Source organism: Sorex fumeus, unplaced genomic scaffold (genome assembly GCF_029834395.1).
Source record: "Sorex fumeus unplaced genomic scaffold, SorFum_2.1 ptg000122l, whole genome shotgun sequence".
NCBI lineage: Eukaryota > Metazoa > Chordata > Mammalia > Eulipotyphla > Soricidae > Sorex > Sorex fumeus.
Genome location: NW_026606179.1, coordinates 35,822,421 through 35,839,300, shown reverse-complemented (window position 1 = coordinate 35,839,300; position 16,880 = coordinate 35,822,421). Strand labels below are relative to the sequence as shown.

General features: G+C 46.7%; 2 protein-coding genes across 8 annotated transcripts in view; one reads left to right on the top strand and one right to left on the bottom strand.

Moving 5' to 3' along the window:
* The first annotated feature begins 3,101 nt into the window (after positions 1-3,101).
* On the top strand, positions 3,102-15,369 carry AKTIP (AKT interacting protein). Of its 5 annotated transcripts, none has more exons than XM_056135828.1 (11): positions 3,103-3,256; positions 4,688-4,847; positions 6,259-6,368; positions 8,153-8,358; positions 11,302-11,366; positions 11,446-11,546; positions 11,971-12,059; positions 12,263-12,361; positions 12,451-12,558; positions 14,241-14,301; positions 14,576-15,369. In XM_056135828.1, the coding sequence occupies exons 3-11, from the start codon at positions 6,327-6,329 to the stop codon at positions 14,684-14,686; spliced, it is 882 nt and encodes a 293-aa protein (XP_055991803.1). In that variant the 5' UTR covers positions 3,103-3,256; positions 4,688-4,847; positions 6,259-6,326; the 3' UTR covers positions 14,687-15,369. The 5 variants fall into 5 exon arrangements, with proteins under 5 accessions (XP_055991804.1, XP_055991800.1, XP_055991803.1 ...); XM_056135826.1 differs by having other exon boundaries at positions 4,688-4,859; XM_056135829.1 differs by lacking the exon at positions 4,688-4,847 and having other exon boundaries at positions 3,102-3,252; positions 14,579-15,369.
* The window catches only part of RBL2 (RB transcriptional corepressor like 2), a 53,645-nt gene continuing 51,946 nt past the window's right edge, over positions 15,182-16,880 (bottom strand). For all 3 annotated transcript variants that reach the window (XM_056135822.1, XM_056135823.1, XM_056135824.1), the window contains exon 22: positions 15,182-16,779. In XM_056135822.1, the coding sequence (XP_055991797.1) occupies positions 16,609-16,779 (171 nt within the window). In that variant the 3' untranslated portion in view covers positions 15,182-16,608. The remainder of the gene's footprint in view (positions 16,780-16,880) is intronic.

Below are 16,880 nucleotides of genomic sequence, written 5' to 3'. Positions count from 1 at the left end.
GTGGCTTTAATAAAAATGGAGTGTGTGTATAGGGTGGCGGGGGCAGGGGAGGCAGTGATCTCAAGTCTATCTCCTCGTTTCCCCTTGAATAAACCACCCCCATTTTCATACGGAGCTACTTGTCTGAGTGCAGAGCTCAGCGTGCAATTTGGTGGGTGTTGTGAATAGCCTCGAGTAGCTTTTGTCAAATATTTATTGACCCTCTACCACATAAGCTTCCGGTCTCATGCTGTCTATGGTGCAGTGTAGGAGACACTAATAAGTCTGCTCCTAAACAAACTGAAAAGGGGAGCAAGGGTTATGGCTCAGCAGTGGTGCCCTCGCCTAGTATGTGTGAGGCCCTGGGCCCAAGCCCCAGCACAGCCAACAAGAAGAAAAAAAAAAAGACTCCAAACTAAACAACAACAACAACAACAAAAAATGCCCCTCAGGAAGTGGTGACCCAAGCTGAGATCAAATATAGGGAGAGAAGAGAATGTTCCAGGCAAAGAGAACATCCCGAGTAATGGCCCCTTTGTGGTGGGTGCAGTAGGATGGAGAGAAAAGTATCTCCAAGGAATTGAAAGAACGTGGGAGTGGCTGCAGCTGGGGCAGCAGGGCCAGGGTTACTGGCCCTCCCAGGCCTGACCCACAGCAGCAGGAGAGCCTGGGCTTTTGCCATTGCAGAGCTGAACAAGGATTGGGTTGTCAACAGTGAAGAAGGGGACACTGCGTACTTGCTGGACACAGGTAACATCAGCATGAGTCTGGTCCCAGGTATTGACTATTCAAGTCAGAACTTATCATTCCCTCCTCCCCTGGCCTCTCTGGTTCTGCTTATTGTTCATAGTTTCTCATCTTAGTGAGATGTGACTTTCTTATCTCACAATTCCAGTAGCTCAAGTGAAAAAAAAATCTGCTTGTCGGTATGTATAGCCATAAAGATCCTGAGATTTGAATTTCTGGGGTATTTATTTGGATAAGTGCATCTGAAGCTCTGAGCTGGAGCAATTTGTGAGTCCTTGGTGAAACTTGGGGAAAGGATGAGCTTGCTAGGGGAGGGTAGAGAGTGAAATCAGAGCATCGCTTGGGAGAGTATGTTGCATCTGCAAAGCAAGTTGGGAGGGAGAGACTGGACCAGAGAGAAGTCAGGGAGACCACCTGTAGCCAGAAAAAAAGAAACTTCCTGTTTGTCTTCATTTTTATATTGATGGAAACGAACATTCAAGACATGAGAGCTTTCCCAAGTATATTCAACTTGACCAAAGGAAATGGCTCAGGAGTGTTTTCAGCTAGGGGAGGAAGTTGGATTTCGGAAGCAATCCTGGGGATTAATTTTAGCAGAGTGTGGCTGCCGGCCATTGAAGAAGGTCATTTTACCAGAACTGAAGCAGCAACCAAAAGTTTTTCAAATGACTTGGTGAGAGAACATTTCACCTTTCCTGGGTGAGGCAAAATATCCAGTTAGGTTGGAGACCGGAAAGGCATCCCATGAATAAGCTTCATTTAAGAAAACACTTGGAATGAAGACAACCAAGGGCCGCCTTCGAAGTTCTGCTGGACGCTGACATAGAACTCCAGGAGAAAAGGGGAGTGAGCCCAGCACAAAGGTGCGTCCTGGAAGCCAGGCAGAGTTCAGGTTTTAATCCGTTTGAAATACCTTCCCCTGAAAACCTTTGAGCAGGAAAGAGTTAAGTGGTACAGGGGGGTTCAGATCATAGTGAGGGTTTGTGAGGTAAAGCAAAGGAGATTCAGCTATGGGAGAAGTTCTCAAACTTCAGTGGGGCAGAGGATCAGTTAAGAAACTCTGTCAAAGGATAACCCAGGAATCAGGAGGGGTTGTCACGCTCAAGGCAAGTGCCATACCCCTGGCCTCACTCTCTAGCCCCTACATTTTTTCCCCTCAGGGTTTTTGGCCACACCCAGCAGTGCACTGGGATTACTCCTGGCTCTGCATTCAGGAATGACTCCTGGCGGGTTGGGGGAACCAAACGGGATGAAGAAGCTTCTTGGTGGTGGTGGGGTGGAGCGAGTGGCTCTCCTCAGCTGTATCCATCCGTTCCTTCATCCTTTACATTCCAAATAAGCATTTCTCAATGTCACATAAAGCTGTTCTTCCAGGTTCTACTACCTACAGTTCTTAAAAAAAAAAAAATTGGGGCCAGAGCGATAGTACAATAGGTAGGGTATTTGCTTTGCATCCCATATGCCCTGCATCCCCCTGCATCCCATATGGTCCCCAGAGCACGACCAGGAGTAAGCACAGAGCCCTGAACATCATCGGGTGTGGACCAAAACACAAAATAAAAAATAAAATAATAACTCAACAAGCACAAAAGATATTTAAAGTATTTCGAAAGTAAATCACCAGAGTTTATAAGAGCGGAAGTATAATAATCTTGCATTTATTACTCCTTGAATCCGGCATTTTTTGAATTATTTTTTTGACTGTACAAATATGTAGTTTTTAATCTTCCATAAATTTTAAATTTAAATATTTAAGGTACATCTATTTTATTTCACAAACTGCTTGCTAAAAAAATATTTCAAACTCACAGTTTTTAATCTCTGCTAAATTCATACAAACTTTTAGCCACTTTGTTTAATCTCGGCTGCCAGCACTGAGAGTGCCCCAAGAGGCTGTTTTCCCGGACCGGGCCTCGGAACCTGCCGGTCACACCTACGGGGCGGGGGAGTGGTCACACACAGCTCGGCCCGGCCCCCAAGACACCTCGAGGCGGCGCTGCAGCCCCAGTGCCCCGCCCTGGCCCCGGCAACGAAAAGCCTCAATCACAGCGAGGGTGAGAGGCTGCCTCGGCCAAGGGCCGATTACTATGGTGACTGGCGGACGCGCTGACCAATGACGTGCAGGTACTTGTTTGTTTCCTCCCCGTCGCTCCCCGCCCGAGACAACCGTGACTGACAGCTCGCTGGTGGGGCTGTTACGTAAGGGGCGGGTCCAGAGCGACCCCACCCGAGAGGAACGGATTTGATTGGCAGAAGGGAGCGCTCTCCGCCTAACGCCCCGGAAGAATGTCTGTGACGGACAGGTGGAGCAGCCAGTGGGTGCAGGGAGGCTGGGCGGAAGGGTCTGGGCTCTGGGGCGTGGCCGGGGAGGGGGCGGAGCCCTACGCTGAGAAGCGGGCGGGGCGGGGAAGCAGCCGGGGCCGTCCTGGAGCTGCGGCCGGAGATGCTGTCGGGCCGCGACGGTGCTCGGCAGCCCGGACCCCTGCATTGAAGACACCCGGGGGAGGTGCCCTGTCAGGCCGGCTGGTAGGTACGCGAGAACCCGCGGAGTCCTGCGCCTCGGCCGCCGGCGTCCTCGGGCCCGACATTTGTCCTATGCGCTCTCCCGACTTGGCGGCGACGGCGGCCGCGCTGGGACACGGGGGCGGGGCCGGGCACCTGTCCGGCTTCGCAGGCACCTGCTGCGCGGGGAGCCGGGGCGAGCTGGCTCGGCCGGGCCCGAGGGAGGCGGCTCCGGAGCCCGCCCTGCCCTCCCCGGCCCGGTCCCCACGCCCGGCTCTGCCCCGCAGCCCCGGCCGAGGGCTGGGCTGCGGGGGGCGTCACTGAGCCCCGGCGCTCCTCCGTCCCCTCCTCCCCCCACCTCCTCCAGCCCCCTGCCCTCTCGGCAGAGGCGCGCGCGGGTCCTCGGGCGGCCTGGAGCTCTGCGAGGGCCAGGACGTGGCCGTGCCTGACATCACCCCGAGACAGGTTTGTCCAGATTCCCTGCGTGCGTGGAAATGGTTTTCCGCCCCGGGCGCGGGGGACCGGTCCCGGCTGCCCTCGGCGAGCTGGGACCCGGGGCCGAGGGTGTTCTTGCCTAGTTTCTCTGGGACTCCCCGCTTCCGCGCCCCTCCCCACGCCCCAGACCTCCCCATCCCCTCTTCTTGGGGGAAACTGCAAAGCTCCGTTTCTGGGTGATGCGGGGCGGGAGGGGAGTGCCGATGGACCGCTCGCTCGGCTGCAGCAGCACCCAGCTAGTTGGGGTTCGTGCCTTGTTGGACGGGTCGTTCCTGCAGGTTCAGGGATACCTGCTTGGCAGCTGGACCCTACGGAGGACGTCGATTTTTGTCTTGCTCGCAGGGTGGAAATCCCGGAATTGTTTTCATCCTGTCTGGGGCGTGTCCTGGGTTCTCCCATTCACCTGTCACTCCTCTGGGATTCCGCGGGGCTCCGTGCGCCTGGGTGGGCTGGCGGTGGAGTGGGGGGGTGGGAGGTGGGGGGTGAGGGGTACGGAAAGTGCGTTCCAAGTCATCCAGACCCCCGTGTCGCTGCACGGGAAGCAGCCGACAGTGCCTCCAGCTTAGTAAGACGATGACCTGGGGACAGGTTTGATTGGATTCTTAAAAGGCGACAGTATACAGAGTAGGACGCCTGCCTTGCTCGCAGCCCACCAGGTTAGATCGCTGACATCTCCATTAGGTCCTCGAGCACGGCCAGGAGTGATCCCTGAGGTCAGGGCCAGGAGTGATCCCTGAGGTCAGGGCCAGGAGTGATCCCTGAGGTCAGGGCCAGGAGTAAGCCCTGAGTACCGCCTGGAGTACAACCCACCCTCCCCCTCCAATAAAAAGGAGAGGAGAGAGGGAGAGCTGGCCATGGAATCATTCATTAGGTGTTAAGAGATAGAAGGGGCCTGACAGGTGCTGATTGTCCCTGGATACACCTGTAATTCATGCCCTGTCCTCAGCCCTCCACCCCCAAGCAGTTCTTTTCTCGAGGACTGCCAGGTGCGACTACCACTGGACCCACTGTTTTCATTTGGTTCAAACAGGAACAGCTCCCACACGTTTGATGGCCCATTTACACCTGCATCATCGGGCACCTTTAAAGACAGATTGGCAGAGCCCTGTTGCAACTTACTGGATGTAAGTCAACAGGTTAGTGGAAGAACCAGGATCCCCGGGTCCTTTGATTTAATTACTGGGTGGCACGATGTCTTGGAAAGCAAAACAAAGTAATAGGCAGGGCACAGGACTTCATACTCACCCCTGGGAACCACGCAGTTCAGACAGAAAAACAGATTTTTTGCAGAACAGAGAGCATGTACTACAGGATTCTTTAATGATTCGCTTATGTTGCTCTTTTGACCCTTTTCCCCGCAGCCATGTGATGGGAGCGGATAGGGATTCGGGGAAGGAAGCTCCGTTTTGAACAGAAGTGAGCCTGGGGGAAGGCAGCCGAGCAGAGAAGGTGCTATCCTTCGGGCAGTGTAGCTTTTCCTTTGGATTTTTTATGACTGACCCACTGACTTTTGTGATCGTGGAGGCACACTTTCTTATCCACGACCTAAAGCTTTGAGGTCCAGGTTGTGTTTGGGAAATCTCTTTTTGCACTCTTCTGCCCATGCGTCCAAATGGTTTAGCAATTCCTTAAATGCCTAATCCTGTAGTTCCCACACTTAAAAGCAGATGAAAAGGGGGTTTCTTAGCAATGACTGGACCCACTTATCCCTTGACTTAAATACTTTACCTTTTTCTTTCTTTTTCTTTTGCTACTGGGGAGAAGACAACTCATTTAAAGTGTGTTCCTTTGGGAGGGCCAGAGTCCAGAGTTTAAGGCACTAGCTTTGCACACAGCCAACCCGGTTTCAATCCCTGGCAACTTGTATGTTCCCCCAAGCCCATCAGGGGTGATCCCTGAGCTCAAAGCCAGGAATGTGCCAGAAGTCAGTCCTAAGCGCAGCCAATTTTTTTTTTTTAAATCGCTCCTTTGGAACTTTCATTCCCATATCCCTGAGAACAGATAACTTTTCAAATATGTGGGAACAGTGTATTCTGGACCCAGCTTTCCCAGCAGTTAAATGCCTAGATAGCATGTAAGTGGTAACTGTTGTCGTCCATATCTCCTGTGTTTCTGGCACCAAAGCCAAACCATGCCATTAAATATTCAGAATCCTGGCCAAGGTCTCACACAGACTCCTGTTGGTTTTTTTTTTTTTTTTAGGTAGGAAAGCAAACTGGAGCCATAGACTAGGGAGGGAAGGGATATTGAGGGAAACGATTCAGCCAAAACTTTCTTTCTCCAAGGCTTTTACAACGATTTATGATGCAATGTTATGTTGTGGTTCTGCAAATCCTAACTGTGAGATTTAGGTGGTTGCCCTTCTCGTGCCCTTTTTGTGATGCCCGGTTTCAAACAAAGGGCATCACCCGTGCAAGGTAAGTGCTCAAATGCATAGCTGTTATCCCAGCCCCCGAGACTTGGCTCTTAACTGTCTCAGAAGTCTTCAACAGTCGGTGTTAAGTGTGTTTCGGTGTTTTTCCATCTTGTTTTAAGGTAAAGTGAATTCTGACGACAGAAGAGTTTGATGACACAGACTACCAAATTTCTTTGGAGAACACGTTATGAACCCTTTCTGGAGCATGTCTACAAGCTCTGCTCGCAAAGTAGGTTATAATTGATACCTCCAGTGAGGAGACTCATTTGCATCAGAATAGAGGCCAAAAGAATTCACACATGATTGCCTGTGTTCTTTAAAAAAAAAAAAACTGATCTCTCTAGTTTAGGTTTTACTTTGGCGAAGTAATTATTTTATCAGTTGAATTCCATGTCTGAGACTGAGATCAGATCTCAAGTAGAAATTATTCTATGTGTGTGTACGTATGTATTTATACATAGATTTCACTCCCGGCAGTCTTTGGGGCTATCACAGCTACATAGATGTTCTCAGGGGTCCATGCAGAGTAAGGGGTTGAGCTCAAGATCTCCCATCTGCAAACAAGACATGTGTTCTACCACATAAGCCAAGCCCTGTCCCAGACTTCTAGTGGTATTTTGACTTGTTCTATTTATATATGATTAAATCTGACACATTATTGAGGTAGTTTTTCTACTCAACTGGAAGATTCCTGGGGCTAGAGAAGCCTTGGGCAAAGGCCAGCCCAATGTTCTCAAGTCATACTTCAGAGCACTGGGTTAATTTTTCTTAAATTGTTTTTTACTTGTAAAAAAGAATTACTTTTTCATTTTAGGGCTGTTTAAAATATACAAACAATAAAATGAAAATAACCTTTAATTCCATCTCTAATAGAACATCTCTGTATATATATACACACATACACATACACACACATATATATATATTTTTTAATGCATGTGACATAAAACTTTTAATACAGCCGGTTAAGCAGCTTAGATTGTATACTTGAGCGAAGAACAACCTGGGAAGATGGTATTTTAGTCTTTGACTCATTTAGATCTCTTTGACCAAGGATGCCTAAGAGTTTAGGTTCCATTCATTAGGGACAAGATCAAAATCAGACCCAAGGAAGCCAGCAAGTGTTTTATTCTTTGTAAACCCAGTGTTACTATTAGGAAGTGACTAATTTCAGTAGTCTTTATCAACATTTCCCAACCAGGGGTTATTATGGCCCCCTGTGTTCCCCAAGTGTATTCCAAGGGGCCCAGAGGTGAAAATCCCGTAATGGGAGATTAGGAAGCCAACCTGTAGCAGTCACAGGAAGGAAACCAGCTTTGAAGGGGCCACTGTCAGGAACAGGTTGAGAAACGCCTGGCCTATGTTACTTATATTGACCCTCTTCATACCTGAACCTTCCAGAACATCTAGGTGCTGGGGAACTTTTCTAGTCTTGTTTAATTGTTTAACCCCACCCAACCCTCTTTTGGGAAGGCACGAGGAGAAATTATTTATTGTTGTCCCAATTAAGTCCTGTAAGTCCTGCCTTTATTTCTAACTAGGATGCAGCTAATGCAAGTTTCCTAATATTTCAGTCTTGCTTTGGCATTGTTCTGATCTTCACAATAGCCGGCCTGTTAAAAGGCCTTTCGATTCATCTTGATCACCATGCTAGAATGTACTTGTAAAGAGTATAGCAGGTCTATCTTGTAATTTAAGAATCCTCCTGCTGGGGACTGGGAGATAGTACAGTGGATATGGCACATGCTTGCGGGTCTGGGTTTGATTCTTAGTACTGGATGGTTCCCCCAGAGCACTGCCAGCTGTGGCCCTGGAGGCCCCCAGCACCACTTGGGTGTCCTGGATAACCCCTGGCACCGCAGGGCCTAGCTGTGTGGATCCTTTCAGTGAACCACCAGCCCAGTCAGCTGAGAGTCGCCAGGGGGCCCTTGGGCCTCTTACACCCTGCTTGGGATGCTCCACCAGAGAGTAAGGGATCATCCTAACACGTTCTCACCACTTCATCTTGAACAGAGGACTGATGGTGAAGAGAAGACATTAACAGGGGACGTGAAAACCAGCCCTCCGCGCACTGCTCCAAAGAAACAGCTGCCTTCTATTCCCAAAAATGCTTTGCCCATAACTAAGCCGACGTCTCCTGCCCCAGCCGCACAATCAACGAACGGCACGCATGCTTCCTATGGCCCCTTCTACTTGGAGTACTCTCTGCTTGCAGAATTGTGAGTCCTTTCCCTGCAGTTCCCTTCCCTTTGTTGTTATACGTCCGTGGTGCAGCCGAGGCTACACTTGTGGCTCGGGATTACCCACGTGGCAGTGCCGGGGACCACTTCACCTTAGAGCTTAGTCCCCTCGCTGCCTTATCCGTCTCCACGAGCACAGAGTGAAGGTTACTGCTAGTGGTCAGGCTGTTGGCTCTTCATGAGGGCCTGAGCAGCATCACACAGTACCCTCTCCCAAAACATGATGAGTCATATTCAGAGCTTGGATAGATAAGATTTAAAGGCTGATGTGTTTCTTTAATCTCTGTGTTTGTTTGGGAGAGGAAGAAATTAAGATTGGTTAAGCTATTAATTCAGGAAGTCAACAAAATCTAATTTTGACCTACCTTTCTATCAGGAGGATTTGGTTGAGGATTAGACCCAGGTGGAGGCTTGTGTTCCATTCTGGTTACCCACCAACAGGAGGGCATCAGGAGCAGCAATGGAAGGAACTGGAGCAACTGTCTTCCCCCCCCCCCCCTTTTTTTTTTGGCATTTTGGGTCACACCCAACAGTGCTCAGGGATTACTCCTGCCTTTGCACTCAGGAATTACTCCTAGCGGTGCGTGGGGGACCAAATGGGATGCCAGGGATTGAATCCGGGTCAGCCTCGGGCAAGGCAAACGCCCTACCCGCTGTACTATGGCTCCAGCCCCTGTCTTCCTAGTTTTGAAGTGTGCTGTTTAGAAAGGGAATTTGATTTTTCCTCTACAACCGCACAAAAGCAGAACCACACAAGCATCAGGAAGTTATCAAAATTTGGGTTCCCCATAGGGAAGGACTTGTCACCGGACCTATTGAATGTCGGTGGCTGACCACTTCTGCAGAGCAAGGAGGGATGACCCAGCACCCAGCCCTTAGAGGGGCTTAATGTTAAAGAGCTTAACTATAACTCACAGACTTCAGACCAACTCACAGGGGCGTAACGAGTGCCTGCAGGTAGCATTTGACTGAACCATTTGTTCCAGACAGACATACTGGAGAGTTCTTCAGTGATTCCTTTGTACTTGGAGCCATTTTTAAAGTATTCTTGAGCCCTGCCTCACTCTCCTAATGTTGTAATGGTTAGAGGGCCCAAGACCCATGTGTCACTCGTTGGGTGTCACTTTGTAGCAGGGTTCTTTAGCCTGAGAATGGAGGCCTTGTGTTGGAGGCTGAGCAGTGAGCAGGACAGACTTCTATTGTTATCTTAACTCTGCTGTCTGTATTAGAGCACAAAATAGCCTTTCTGGCAAACCTCACAGTAGTAGCTACATCTGCCAACCATGCTGCTATTGACATGCTGAATATTAGTGACTTAAATGGAGTGACGATTTGGCTGGGATATGGTTCAAGTGGTAGAGCACAGGCCCTCGCAGGTGTAAAGCTCTTGAGCTGGATCCCTGGCACTGCGTGGCCCCAGTGTCTTCTGAACACTCTGGGCCCAAGTGCCAGTAGTGTGGCCCTGTGAAGTATGATGGCAAATAGATGAGAAAACAACCACTGGGGGCCAGAGAGTATAGGGGGCCAGGGTGCTTGCCTTGCATGCTGCTGACCCCAGTTTGATCCCTGCACTACACATGATGCCCTGAGAATAGCTCAGAGTGGTCTATGCAAAGCTCTGCACTCAGCCGGATGTGGCTCAAAACAACCAAAACTGGGGCGGAGGGGAACAAAAAACAATCAGCTAAGACCACATAAGGCCCTATTGCTTCTCAGTAGAAATCATAATTGGCAGGTTAGTGTGTTTAATAGGTTAACATCGTTGTTTTTTTTTGTTTTTTGGGTTTTTTTTTTTTTTTTTTTTGCTTTTTGGGTTATACCCGGCAATGCACAGGGGTTACTCCTGGCTCTGCACTCAGGAGTTACTCCTGGCGGTGCTCAGGGGACCATATGGGATGCTGGGAATCAAACCTGGGTTGGCCACATGCAAGGCAAACACCCTACCCACTGTGCTATCGCTCCAGCCCCTTAACATTGTTTTTTCGAAGTTAGATCATAAGCCTGAGTTCTTTACTCATAGAAGCTGCAGTGGAAAAGAACAGAGCAGAAAGGTTGTTGGTAGGTGACTGGGTCCCAGAACTAGTGTGCCACGTGGCAGGACATTCAGCTCCACTCACATTACACCCCGTCTGTCACACCAAGGTCCGTAGATTTCAGGTTTCTGGCTTGGGAGGTAAATGTAGGAATGGTGCCATGAAGGACTCTCACCACAGAAATTGGAACGTGGCTGCCTGCCACATGCCAGGTGTTGCCACTTAAAATGGCCCATGTAACAACAGTGCTATGGAATTTTAATCTATTCTCAGATACCTAAAACTGTATCTTCAAATGGCTTTTGAATATATGTAGGTGAGTTCTACTCACAGGTATAAATTGGTAATTTTACAAGCACTATTACCTTAAACTTAATGTCCAGAACTTAGCAGTGTTCAGATTACTTGCAGGTTGGTTTCCAGGATTGGTGGAAGTTGATTTCTGGGAAAGCTCATCTCTTTGTATCTCTCTGTTTAACTCTGATTTCTTTTTTGGGCTACACCAGCAGTGCTGGGGGGGAGGGGAAGTGGTTGGGGGAGGAGGCCCTGAGCACTCCCGGAGTTGCTTTGCACTGCCAGGGCTACATCCACAGCGGCTCGGAGGCCATCGGGTACCAAGGATCAAACCCAAGGTGCTTTACCGCAGGTGCCATATCACTGGCCCTGGTTTCATTTCTTAAGCTGGTGCCATTTTTTTGAGGGTCAGGTGGTTTCTGCTTTAAATCTCAGGCACTTGGAGTAACAAAGCCAGTGAACTGGCAGCAGGTGAGACTGTGCTGAATCGGCACATGTGCCTGGGACATCAGATTCTGCCTCTTGTGAAAACTAATCCTTACAAAATGAATGTGCTGTTCACATGCAAATCGTCTCATTATTGCTTTTGTTCCAGTACCTTGGTTGTGAAGCAGAAGTTACCAGGAGTCTATGTGCAGCCGTCCTACCGTTCTGCATTAAGTAAGATTCCTTCTTTTCAGCATATTTTGTTTTTCTCACACAGGGAGAGGGCTTGAAGTGTTCTTATTTTCTCCTGCAGTGTGGTTTGGAGTAATATTCATTCGGCATGGACTTTACCAGGACGGTGTATTTAAGTTTACAGTTTATATCCCTGACAACTACCCAGATGGGGACTGCCCAGTAAGTAGCCCGGCATCATTTGGTAATCAGCAAAGAGGGCCCAAATAGCAGGACTGGAAAAGGTGACTCCACTGATTCCCAAATAAATGTCTACTGAATCTCTTGCCATGCCCGCCTCTGCCTTGGTTCTAACCAAACTGATATCAAACAGGTACCAAACAGAGAGAAACCCTGCAGAGTGTACCAGGAAGGCTGGAGGCTGTTCTGTGGCACTTCATATATGAGAAGGAGTCTCTGCATGTCTGTAGAGAAAAGTGCATCTGCCTGTTTCCTGTCAAAGTTTCATGGGGGAAAAAAATATCCCCGTTCAGGCAGCTCTTTGAATCAGACGACTGGCTTATCCTGAAGCTTTCTGCTACAACTGTCTGTCTGGGACTAAAACTCCGTTATTTCCACTAAAGATCATGTCTTCCTTTAACTATAGCGCTTGGTGTTTGATATTCCCGTCTTTCATCCGCTAGTCGATCCCACCTCCGGTGAGCTGGATGTGAAGAGAGCATTTGCAAAGTGGAGGTAAATCTGGGAATGTTTTCTTCTGTCTTCTCCCTTTTTTGATTCTATTATTCGGGGGCGGGGGAGGCGCACACCTGGCAGTACTCAAGGGCTTGGGGGGCCCTGCATGTCAAGTGTGTGCGCCAGTATCATCTCTCCAGCCCAGTAGGTGAAGTTTTCTTTAGTGATCCATCAGTAAAAGGAAGCGTCCTGTTTCCCTACAGGCGGAACCATAACCATATCTGGCAAGTATTAATGTATGCAAGGAGAGTCTTCTACAAGATTGATACGGCAAGCCCCCTCAACCCAGAGGCCGCAGTACTGTACGTGACTTTGCTTTTGTTTGTTTTAGATTTGAAAATGCAGTTCAGTCAGTTCCATTGGTAACTTTTTAATTTAAACTTTGACACAGGTATGAAAAAGACGTCCAGCTTTTTAAAAGTAAAGTGGTTGACAGTGTTAAATTGTGCGCAGCACGTTTGTTTGACCAACCTAAAATAGAAGACCCCTATGCAATTAGGTGAGTATTATATCTTACATAAATACATGCACTCTGCAGTACAATATAGTCCCCCTTGTCAGGTGGTCTTAGATCTGGAACTTAAAAAATATGGCCACATCTTTGTAATGTGATCAGACATAAAAACTTTTTTCTGTTTTGGGGCTACACATAGCGGTGTCCAAGGTAACTCCTGGCTCTGTGCTTGGGGACCACTGTGGTACCAGGGACTGAGCTTGGGTTGGCTGCATTAAGGCAAATGCCCTATCTGCTGTACTATTGCTCCAGCTCCCAAACATCAGAACTTTTTCAGTGAACAATTTTTATCCAGCTTTTTCAAGAAACAATTTTAAATAGCTATCTGAAAGAGGGGCCTATGAGATAGTACACAGGTTAAGGAGCTTACCTTCTATGCAGCCGGCCCTAGTAAGAATCACCGGGAGTGAACCCTGAGCGCAGAGCCAGGAATCAGCCCTGAGCATCACTGGATGTGGTAAAACAGTCAAATCAATCAATCAATATCCAATCCTGGCAACAATCAGCTTTTGTGAAAGGAGAGACACTTGAATAGTGGATTCCTGTAGCACTCTGAACACTGACTGGGGCTGGGAGGGGGGGGGTAGGCTGGAGGGATACTGACTTGGTTCTCAGTATAGATAGATTTACCCCTTTGAACATATGGGTACTGCTGGGGACACAGCATACCACCAGAGGTTAAGAGTGTGTACTTAGCAGAAAACATTGGTTGGCTGTTGCACTTACTGGCTTTACTGTCCCTAGCAGTTATCTAACTGTGCCTCGTGTTCATCTTTATTCCCTTTACCCACTCTTTTTATTGTTGCAATAACCAAGGGCCACACGCAAGCTTGGTGGAGATGCCTAAGCATATTCCGATACCAGGGCCACACTCCTGGGCATGGTGCTCCTACATTGTGGTGTTAGCCAGGAGTCATGCCCTTTTGAGTACCTTTTGTTCCTTTCACACCCTTTGTAGTAATCACCCCCCTCCCCCCCCCCCCACACACACCTGTGCATGTACTGGAGACTGTGCACTGTGGTGGTCCGGGGCCCCAAGTAACAGAGCTCTCAGCACAGACTCCAGTGAATATATGTGGGTGACACGAGGAATCTCATAGCCTTCAGCTTGTAAGGTAGATGTTTTTCCTCCAGACTTTTCCCACAGCCACTTTAGCAGTGGTGGTGAGGTTTAAATGAACTAACCTATCTACAAGTGGACTGTAAGTTATAGTTCTATGTGGAAAAAAAATTATGTAACATCTAAAACTTACATGCTAGCAAACTGATTAATGCTTGGTAGGGGGACTATGGAGAACTGTCTCATTAAAAATGGAAGTCATTTTTCCATTTTTCCCAAGGGGGCTGTTCAGTAGTAAAGTGTGCTTTCTACATATAGGATTCTGTCCATGGCACAAAAGATCCCCCCCAAAAAAAGAAAGAATTTGGGCCCAGAGCGATAGTACAGTGGGTAGGGTGTTTGCCTTGCTTGTGGTCGACTGGGGTTCCATCCCCAGCATCCCATGTATGGTCCCCTGAGCACCGCCAGGAATAAATCCTGAGTGCAGAGTCAAGAGTAATGCCTGAGTATCGCCAGGCGTGGCCCAAAAGATGGGGGGGGGGGGGGGGAGACATTTAAATTTAGTAAAGAAGTCAAAAGCAATTCTAAGAATATGTTTCTCTTTAAGCTTTTCTCCATGGAATCCTTCTATACATGATGAAGCCAGAGAAAAGATGCTGACTCCAAAAGTGAGTGCATAACTTTTTTGTTTTGTTTTTGGGCCATACAGGGATCATTCCTGGCAGGGCTTCAGGAACTATATTGGGTGCTGGGGATTGTACCTGGGTCAGCCTGCATGCCAGACAAATGCTCTACCAATGTACTATTTCTCAGACCCACATAATTATTTTTTTTAAAGCCCAAATTTTCCCTTTCAAAATGTCTTTTGGAGAGGGATGAAAATTTGTACAGTGCTAAAATTTCACCAGTCTTTGTTTAATGTCTGTTTCTGATTGTGCCTAGAAGAAGCCTGAAGAGCAGCACAGTAAAAGTGTTCACGTTGCTGGCCTGTCCTGGGTAAAGCCTGGCTCAGTACAACCTTTCAGTAAAGAAGAGAAAACGGTAGCAACTTAAGAGCGGGTGATTCTGGTGCACTGTGCACTTTCCTGCTGGACTCTGGCCTCGTTAAAGCTGACCAATGGCAAAGGATTGCCTGAAGAGTAAAAATGTGTGAACAATGACTGATACCAGTGTTGTCCATGTATGCTTAGGTTCTAACAGCAAATTCTGGAAAGCTCTTTGAAGTAATGCGTCACTTCTGTCAGAAGTGACTTTAGGGTGGTTGTCTAGTTAGTACTCCAAATTTTTGGGGATGTTGAGGTTTAAATATTTTTCTGAATATAATGCGAAAGGTAAGTTACATTCATTTAAACTAATGAGTAGACAGTCCAGCACTATCTAATGATTTTTAAATTGGTGGTTTCAGTTGTATGTATATTAGGATATGAATATGGAAAAGAGAAATAGAGAAAGCAGGTCCCATAGCTTTTAGCACTTTTAAGTGGAAAATCATTTGACTCTCAGTTTTCAGCAAACTGTCTTACTGATTTGAAAACTGCTATCACTGAGGTACATATGGGTGGGTGAGAAGAAACCAGAACACTGTTCATAGTTTTTTTTTTTTCTAAAGCAAATTACTTAATGTATTTTTCTGGCAGGAGGGAGAAAGTGCTAAGGCGGTTTCTAATGAAGTCAGATATTTAAACGATGAATGACTAATGTGTTTTGTAGAGATAAAATAAATCAATAAATGATCATCTTTTGTCATTTATGAAGAAATAATATAACTAATCAAGTATTAATTTATAAATGCTTTATTGAAAAATACATTTATTCTCATATAAAATTACAGTAGCAGTATCTTGAGAGGTTTTATAAATATTTTTGCAGAAACACTATTCTAATTGAACAGTGTAAGTTCCATATTTCAGAGCAATATGAAGTTACCTAGTAACTTTGTTTATATTGATTCAATTTACAATTGAATTTTCTCCCTAATAAAATTATTCATCCAACCTTAAAACTGCTAGAATAGTGATTAATAAATGTATATGTAGATAATTGAATACCTGTTAAATAACATTTTCTAATTTGTATAAATGGTACTATGTACTAAAAATCTAAATGCTCCAACCTATTTTAACTGTCAGGACCACACCCAAAGATTTAAATATCACGTCTTTTTGGATAACTATCTCCTACAGAAACAAGTCATAATTTTTTCATATTAATCTCCTTATTTCAACTTGATTTAAAATATTGGCTGATGATCCCTACATAACAAAAACCAGGAGAATTTAAAACATAGGCCCCAATGGTGGCGACTGGGGCGTTAACAGTCTTGAAAAAGTACAAATGCATTAAAGAAGACATTGTTTATCTTAGAAGATTTGTACTTAATAAAGTTCACATTGTAGAAAGTGCCATCGCAAATATACAGCAAAATCTGGGTTACAAAATCATGCTTATGACAGCCCTAAAGTGCCTCTTCTTATACAAGTTCACTCACACATTGCACACTTAACAATCAAGCACTTATCACATTGTACCACATCTAATGCGGAGAGGAAAGAATTACACAAAGGGAAAGGGAATTGGGGCTAGTGACTCTGGGACTCTTGTCTGGACTCCCTCCCATGTTTCAGAAATGCAAGTCTTGCATTCCTATGAAATGTTTGAGGATAAAATACCTACTTTGCTTCTTACGAGCACCACAGCTCACCAGAAAACCAGGTAGCCCTGGAGCATATCAAAAGCCTCTCATACACATATCTGAACATACTTTCTTGGCAGTACATATAAACAGTTTTGCCAAAAAAATTAGAACAGTCCATGATGGAAAGCACTAAATGATAGGAGAAAAAGGCAGGTGGGTGAGTAAGAATATCCTAAGGACATTAGAAGGATAAAGGGGGAAAAGCCCCATAATTTAGCATGCATTAAATGATGCTGCTAAACAGAGTATGAAAAGATAGTTTCAATACAACAGACTAACCTCAGTGGGAACCTCGGTCATTAGCTACATCTTGGAGACGGCGTAGTAAGGCAGAATGATTTTCTGGGCAAATTCGTTTCGCAGGCGATTCACTTCCATCTTCCAAAAGAATCCCTCTCTTTTTGGTTGGAGTTTCTCCTGTCCGTATCATACTGTTGATTTCTCTCAATCTCTAAAGTGGGGGAAACATACAAAAACTTTCAAATGGAACCTGAAATGTGTCAATTTATCTTAAGGAATTTGAACATCCTGGGCTGAAGTGATAGTACAGTG